At 43.8% G+C, this 8,279-nt stretch overlaps 1 protein-coding gene across 1 annotated transcript in view; it reads right to left on the bottom strand.

Annotated features, from left to right (window-relative positions):
• Positions 1-1,758: 1,758 nt before the first annotated feature.
• Positions 1,759-8,279, bottom strand: part of prkg2l (protein kinase cGMP-dependent 2, like) — a gene marked incomplete at both ends in the record, with an annotated part of 25,111 nt that continues 18,590 nt past the window's right edge. Inside the window, 11 exons of the mRNA XM_083897854.1 lie at positions 1,759-1,854; positions 1,991-2,057; positions 2,164-2,226; positions 2,307-2,429; positions 2,517-2,680; positions 2,748-2,889; positions 3,511-3,600; positions 6,838-6,974; positions 7,074-7,221; positions 7,324-7,422; positions 8,100-8,168. Coding sequence (XP_083753980.1) covers positions 1,759-1,854; positions 1,991-2,057; positions 2,164-2,226; positions 2,307-2,429; positions 2,517-2,680; positions 2,748-2,889; positions 3,511-3,600; positions 6,838-6,974; positions 7,074-7,221; positions 7,324-7,422; positions 8,100-8,168 — 1,198 coding nt within the window. The remainder of the gene's footprint in view (positions 1,855-1,990; positions 2,058-2,163; positions 2,227-2,306; positions 2,430-2,516; positions 2,681-2,747; positions 2,890-3,510; positions 3,601-6,837; positions 6,975-7,073; positions 7,222-7,323; positions 7,423-8,099; positions 8,169-8,279) is intronic.

Genomic DNA, 8,279 nt, shown 5'->3' with positions numbered 1-8,279 from the left:
AGTGGCTAGCATTGTTGCCTCACAGCTCTATCTGAAGGAGTGACTCCGCCCCCTTCGTCCAGTGCCAGCTCCAGATTGGTTCCATTGACCCTGATGTGGACGATAAGTCGCAATATTTGCATTTCTGGTGAGTAAATAACGATCTAATCTCCTAATTTCGTAAAATAAATGTCGGTTGCATTCTTCTGTGTTTTGGTTCAGACCAATGAGAAGTTAAAGTACCGATATTTGATAGAATTGTGTACAAAATACTGTAAATAAACAAACTAAAATGAATATTTACTGTAATTTCAAATTTTCAGATTTCAGAATAATCCGAAAAAGACAAAAATACCCATTTAGCCGGAGTTCTCTGAGAGAAAATGACCTTTTTGACGGCCGTGTACCTAATAAAGTGACCACTTTAGTCATAGACCTGTGTCTGTCCTGACTGAGGTTTGGTGAAGGCCGCGTACCATTTTGTCTGTTTCATTTCCCTGCAAAGCTAACATGCTACCTCGCTAACTCACGGTTTCTGTGTCATTATCGCTAACACCTGTGATTTTCCCGCTCGTTAAACGTCGACAGTCGACTTTAATTCGACGTTATAGAGGCAGTTTTTCATGACTCACTTCCTCCAGCTGTGATCTGCCTTATTCACACCACATGTGACCTTTTTAATGTGATGTTCACTGCCCTCATGTGGTCACAGGGAGTAACTACAACCTAGAACTGAACTGTGAATCTCCACGAGGAAGTGAGTGCAGTTTCTGTTTAGAGTGACTGTCGTGAGAAGCAGATAATGAAAGAAGGTGATGCCTGGCTCAAGGTCAGAGGAAGGTAATCTGCCAAACACACTTTCTTCAATTATTTCTGTTTCTTTTTGTCTTTGTTTTCTTTAAATTTGCCTTTTTATTTTCCAGTAAAACGGCTTTGGATACCAAGAAATCTAGGTTATTATTATTATTATTATTATTATTATTATTATTATTATTATAATATATAATTTATGGTATTTAATAAGTGTCTCATTATAAAGCAAAATTAAAAGCCCTAAGTGTCCATTTTTAACACTAAATACCAAATTCCCATTTAACTGTGTGTCATATTGTTTAATATTATCATAACAATGTAAATTTTATGAGTAATAATTACAAAATAACTGAATAAATGCATAGAATTTTCTTGAAATATTAACAATTCTATATTTTTTTTGTTGAAAATTAAGTTAATTTATGTTATTTCTATTATATTGAACACCATGACGAGACAAAATGTAATTAAATAAACATTAAGACTTTTTGAGGTTGAGTGTTGGTGACATCTAGTGGTGAAAAAAGCACATTACAACCAACTGTTTACCCTGACCCTCAACCTGAACAACAGAGAACTTCATGTAAATGAAGCCCTCACCAAACCCCATAGAGAAAATCATCGATTTTAACGTCACATCACACAGGAGTTATTGATCCACTGCTGCCTCCAACACTAAATCCAAATGTTTTATTTTGTCAATTCAGTGTTTTAAATACTTTGTTTGGATTTACCTTCATGACACAACCTTTGGTGCAGTGAAACAAACTTCAGTTTCCAGTCAGACAACATTGTCAAACACATTCCGAACACAGTTGTTCACTCAAGTTGGCGTGGATTTTATTCGTCGAAACCTTGAAAATACCTGAATTCTCCATTTACGATGTCTGTCTTTTGTGTAAACCCACCACAGCTTTGAGGACTCGGATCCACCGCCGGAGCTCGGAGACCCAACCACGAGTGTCCTCAGAAGTCTTTGTCCCAGCCGGACAGTTCGTCAGGAACCTCGTCGGCGTCCGGAGGGAAAATGTCAAAGTGACTGTGATCCGTGGGTCCCTTCACCTGCAGAGACGATCAGAGACAATCATCGCGATATCGTCGGCGTATACGATGATGCAGAGAAACCAACGTGACGCAAGTTCTGAAGCTCTGAAGTTCACGATGTTTCTCTGCGGTTGTTCGTGTTCGACGGCCTCACCTCTGTCCTCAGCGGAGACAAAAGCTTTCGTTGTCTAAGTCCCTCCCAGTTGAATCCTCGGAACCACCTGCAAACAAAAGAAACGTACAAATGGGTTTCATTTGAAGCCACTTCCACTCCGAAAACACGGTAAAAAACACTTTTTAAAGCAAACCTTTAACATCTTAACATACTTGTGCTTCTTTATGTCGATGATGCCGTTCTTCTTGTTTCCCAGTCGCTCCACGGGGTTCAATCTGAGAGGGAGGGGGCGAACACGGCATTTAATCAACTATTCCCGTTGTGCTGTGTCGTGTTTGTTTGTGGCTGAGTGAACCTGCAGAGTCTCCGGATCAGGTCGTCCGGACGCTTGCCGATCCTCTTGGGGAAGTCCACCTTCTCGATGCCGTGAAGGACCATGGTGTAGATCTTTATGGGGTCGGAGCCGGTGAAGGGCGGACTGCAAAACAAAGGTAGGCGGTCTCCATCTCGGAGGTGGATGCTAGTAGCCGGTAGCTACCGATATATATATTATTTTACTACTTACTTGCCGGTGAGAAGTTCAAATATGAGGATTCCCAAGGACCAGCAATCTGCTCCAAAGTCATGGCCTTTGTTCATGATAACCTCTGGGGCCAAGTACTCTGGAGTCCCACAGAAGGTCCATGTCTTCTTTCCCAGGCCGATCCTCTTGGCAAAGCCAAAGTCCGCCTGAGGAAACAAACGGATTTACCAAAGAAAATCCTTCTCGGAGGACGGTCAACGAGAGGCTCCTCACCATTTTCACGTAGCCCTCAGAGTCCAGCAGGAGGTTCTCAGGTTTCAGGTCTCTGTAGATGATGCCCAGAGAGTGGAGGTAATCGAACGCCTCCAAGACACAACCGGTACAGAACCTGGCTGTGGGTTCGTCAAAGTAACTCCTGGTAGATTGTGACAACAGCCGATTAATGGTCATTTAAAGACATTTAAACAATGGCAAAGAATTGATTAGCATGATTAGCTGAGGTTGAAGAGTTGGCGAATCTGTAAAGATGGAATATTACCGTCTGTAGGAGCTTCTCAAAGTAAAAATAAGTCAATAAATGATGCCTTTATCATTCCCACAAGGGACCATCCCCTACTAGAAACCTTCCTAGGTATCTCATGGGTGACCTGGTGGGGTCTGAAACCTATAACCCTCAAGTTCCAACTTTTCACCCGCAACCTAGTTCCCATACCGGGAGTCGAACCCGGGCCACCTGGGTGAAAACCAGGAATCCTAACCGCTAGACCATATGGGACCGTTAAAAGTGAGGAATCGGAGGTCAGAATTTCTTAGTTCTGTTATCAACTAGTATGGCTGACAATGATTTTGCCGAAGATATGTTCACATCCAAGTTTCTTTTAACAACTTCTAAACTTGGTCTAAACTCTGTGGTGACTTAAACAGAACTTCTCGTCCCGACTTACAATGTCAATCAAATTTACCAATATTCTTGACATTCTTGATTCTAAACATAGTCCGTCGATAAACCTTTGCGTTATCGTGAAATCGCGCTCACATGTCCCGCAGCACCGTCCACAGCTCTCCACCGAGACACGCCTCCAGCAGCATGTAGACAAACTTATCGTCCCGGAACGTCCGGAATAACCTGAAACACATGAGGAGGAGCGCAGCAACGATAACAAAGCAGCGATAAAGGGCTTCGAAAACAAATTTATCTCTTGACTCAGACATGAAAATAAACCCTGTCCTGTAAATTAAAGAGTCTTTATTATGAACCCCACGCCTTTTAAAGTTACACTTATTAAACCCCAAATTGACCCTCCACCCAGATGTTTTAGCAATTCTTTACCCGATACCCAACCTTTTCCCTAGAAACGTGGTGATGTGAATATCTGTGCAGAAACAGCCGTTTCAAAGGCTGCCAGTCAGGATTTAGATTACATTCTACCATCCTGGGATCACAGACACTGCCCTCTGCTGGTTTGGAGTCCTAGATAAACACGTGTTATAATGTTAATCAATGCACTGTGAAGTTAATCATGGAGTTCCACAGGGCTCAGTGCTCGGCCCGATACTCTTCACCCTACAGTATTCATGCTTCCTTTAGGCAACACGATGAGAAAGCAGAATATTGTTATTATGCAGATGACACTCAGCTATATATATTTATTGAAGAGGATCCTGGATGACGTGTAACTGTATATTTTAAACTGATTAAAGGGCATTAAATTCAGCCCTAAACGTCTTAAAAAGTGACCACACGATCACTTTTGATAACATTATGATGGTTCCAGTTCCATTGTAAGGAACTTAAGGAAAGAGAAGTCTTTTGGTTCACACACAAAACATATTTCCAGACATCCACCGTCGTTTTCCTCTTGTTTAAAGCGGAACTAGGCCCGGAAGTTCCTATTATTGCTGTTTTTTTGGTGTGTATCTGCGTCATTACCTTGTTTATGAAGCCCTGAAGGTTCTAAACAAACAGTTCAGCCACTGCTGAGAACGTTGTGTTTTTTATTGTAATCTCGGGGCTCAACGAGATCACTGAAAATCCCGTAATAGTTACGTAAGCAGCGGTTCTCCAGAACAGCAGATCGTCCTGCTCCGGGCACTAGTCCGGGCACATCCGGTTGCGTACATTGAACCGCAGAAGAAGAATAACGTCCGTTGTGGAGGTGTTTCACGAGCAACAGTGTCTTCTGACTCTGGGTCTGACTCGGGGTCAAAGTCATAAAAGGGACTGCGGCGGGGAGTCGTGAAGAAGCTATTTTTAAACACTGTTAAAACAATGTTTTGATAATGAGTAGCAGTGCATCCGCCGTTCCAGAGGGGGGCGCTGCGCTTCTGAGAACGGATGTGCTGGATAGTACTGGCCAATCACAAGACTCTGTCTTCTGGGGGTGAAAGTTCACTCTCAAATCTCGCAGCAGAAAAACACTGTCAGAAAAGAGGATTTCTATCGGCTCGTTTACAGCAACTAGGAGGTTTTTGAGCATAATAACAAGTTAATGTATGTAAGTAGACCTCCATAACTAACATATATGTGCAACAGGACCACTCTATGTGACCTTTAATGTGTGTTCTTGCATTAATTCTACGATCCAAACTCGGAGAAACTGAGCGACAAACGTCAGCTCGGCCACTCTGTGATTTCTTTGAAGTCCCTTCTTGAGACGCTCTTGTGTCAAAAAGCTGTTTTGAATTCTAATTTTCTTTGAACGTTCACGACTGTCGTCTTTCAAAACCCGATGATGATTTCGTGACTTGCTCCGTTTCGTTTTTTTTAATCGCTCTTTGTAATTATTGGTCCCGTTTGAAGTTCAGTCGCAATTATTGTAATATTATTCATGCGTACGCGAAAAATAAATCCATCTTCTCTGTTGAGCAGCACGTCTTTGATTCTTAAATAAAGGACCTTTTTTTTTTTCCGACGCGTTATTGATCAGTAATTCCATTAATTTCCTTTTCAGCGTTAATGTAAATCGAGTGATCTGACACCGAAAGACTCTTTGGAAGGAGCTGAGCTCCAGTCACAGGAGTGAAGTGGCCGAGCTCTCGTTTGCTGTAAATGACAGTCGTGAGCAGACTTGCTTGCACAAGGGCTTTTGTTCGGTCCAGATAAATCTGCGAGTGCGGCGGCGAGAAAAGCCGGTCAACAGCATTCTCCTCAGCGCGTTGCTTAGAAACTCCGCTGAGAAGCTAAATACAAGAGTACAGGAGGATTATGGGAGGCTGAATCCACCGCTCACAAACCTCTACTTGTTCAAAACCAGCCGTTAGCTTGGATTTAACTTTTCTGCACACGTTTGTTTTTATAAAAGTGGAAAATAGCTTCTGAATGTTTTCCTTGTAGATCATTGGCAGTTCCAGAAAACTGTTGTCGTCAAATTCCAACAAACATGGAGACGATTCCACGTCAAACTTTGTTTTATCTTCAGTTTCAGGGATAGAAGAAGGTTCTGTACCTTCTCTGACCTTTGACCCCTCAGTGGATCCTAAGCGTAGACTGGTCAGGATGAGCTTGTGTTGACGAAACTGAGGTGAAACATCTTCAAGAGGAACTTCAAGTCCAGTTGCTAACGTCAAACATGTCTTAGCAACGCTTTTCTACCCATTGCCACCATTTTTGTCTAAGTTCTTGTCGTCTGAGTTCACCAAGAGGTCGCGCAGTGGACCGGTGGCTATCGTTGTTGCCGCACAGCAAGGAGGTCACTTGACCAAGGGCCTTCCTGTGTGGAGTTAGCATGGGTTCTTCAGTCTTCAGTTCCAATAATGGGTTAACTGGACACTCTAAATTGACCGTATGTGTGAAAAATCCCTTTTGGAACATAGGGATTTGGGCACATACAGTAGGTGTGGACTGTCCAGGGTTTGACTCCACCTTATGTGAGACGGGATTAGCTCCAGCAACCCCCGTGAGCCTCATATGGAGAACAAAGCAGTAGAAAAGTAGCGTGAATTGACCCAACAACAGTGTTAGAAACCATCGTCACTGTCTCTTTAGCAACATTAGCAGCTCTTCAAAGTTGATCATGGCAGACGCCGCTATGCTAACTAGCACCATTAAAGGCGCCATATGTAAGAATGTTTCCAAAAACGGTTACTACATTCAAATTCAAAATACAGAGGTCTTTTAGGTTAAGGTTTTCTGACGTAACTGGCAACCCGTGGTCGCTCGGCAGCTGAGACTCTACTGACTGCACTGTTGTTGTTGGTGAGTTCAGTTTGTTATATGAACATTATTCCTGAGTCTCTGTGACATATTAGGAGGATTTTATGGTCCAGTTGCTTTAGATTTATTACATAATGCACCTTTAAGCGTTAAAGTGACCCGCGTGAGCTAACGTGTGAGCTAACGCGTGAGCTAACGTGCGAGCCACACCTTATGATAAAGCGTGAGTTTGTTCCCTGCAGGATGTTCTTCTCAGAGTAGATGTGCTCCTGCTGATTGGTGTCCACGATGTGCTTCTTCTTAATGCACTTCAGGGCAAAGGTCACGTCCTCGTCCCTCAGCTTCACCTGTGGAACACCAGCTCAGTGAAGGGGCAACGCTGGGATTATCATCATCACTATTATTATTATTATCGTGTCTGCTGTTAGTTTGACGGCGCGGCTCACCAGCTCCACTCGTCCAAACCCTCCCGTGCCCAGCGTGGCCACCATCTCCAGCTGGTGGAAAGGCTGGTGTGGACGCAGGAGAGCGATCTTCTCCCTGAGCCTCCTCAGCTCCTGAGCCTCGGCAGAGTCCGGCTGAGGTGAGTACGGCCTGAACGACGGGTAAACGAACAACTTTAGACCCGCGAAGTCTTCGGGGGGAACGACGTTGTCTGCGCTAACGCGCGCAGGGCGTTAACTGTCGCTAACTCACAGAGCGTTCCGCCGCTCGTCGCTCCTCGACAGCTCCTCCACGTACTCCTTCAGATACGCCTGGAGCTCGTCGTACGTTCCCACGGTTTGGTTGAAATTGCTGGAGAAGAAAAACGCAGAAGAACGAGGAGGTGAAGACGGAGCGAAGGTAGCGACTGACGCACAAAACGTCAACAACAACATCGGAATTTTGGACATAAGACCTGTTTTCCAACTCAGCCGGTGTGATGGAGACGTCTGGAGACGTTTTCGAGAAATTTCATTCAGTTCTTCTAGTTGCCGAGTTCGCTGATGCTATGGCTAGCGCAAGTCAACGGTACATGTTAGCATGGCATTAAAAACACTCCATACCGACTCCACAGTGCACCCGAGGCAAATCGATTAAAACACTAGACTATTGATGTACATATCTGTGTTGATAGAATAATATTTGAAACAAAACTAACCTCGCATCGCATGAAGTTTAGAGGGAACTACTTTCTCAGTCCGCCGCTGCGGTAGCCTAACAGGAAGTATGACGCGCTGCTGCTGCTGCTGCTGAGACATAAATCCTTCAAATTGCAAGGTTGGTTTTATTTCAAACATTCTATCAACAAAGATATGTACATCTATAGTCTGCCGTTACAACCGATTTTTAATGCCATGCTAGCTTGTACCGTTGACTTGCGCTAGCCATAGCGCAACGTCTCCATCACACCGGCTGAGTTGGAAAACAGGTCTTATGTTCAAAAATTACGAACTATCCCTTTAACGGTACATTAAGGACACTGTACTCACTCTCTGTCCACCACCAGACAGTGTGTGTCGCTCTCGTTGCAAACGATGTTTGCCGAGCGAACGTCTTCACTGCAAACACACGCACACACACACACACACACACACACACACACACACAAATACTTTAATTCAAACAATTACCAAGTATATTGTACAGACAGTAAAATTATTGGAGCCTAA

Source organism: Microchirus variegatus (assembly GCF_963457635.1).
Source record: "Microchirus variegatus genome assembly, chromosome: 11".
NCBI classification, from domain to species: domain Eukaryota; kingdom Metazoa; phylum Chordata; class Actinopteri; order Pleuronectiformes; family Soleidae; genus Microchirus; species Microchirus variegatus.
Note: the sequence above shows the minus strand (reverse complement) of the source record. Positions and strands in the feature narration are given on the sequence as shown.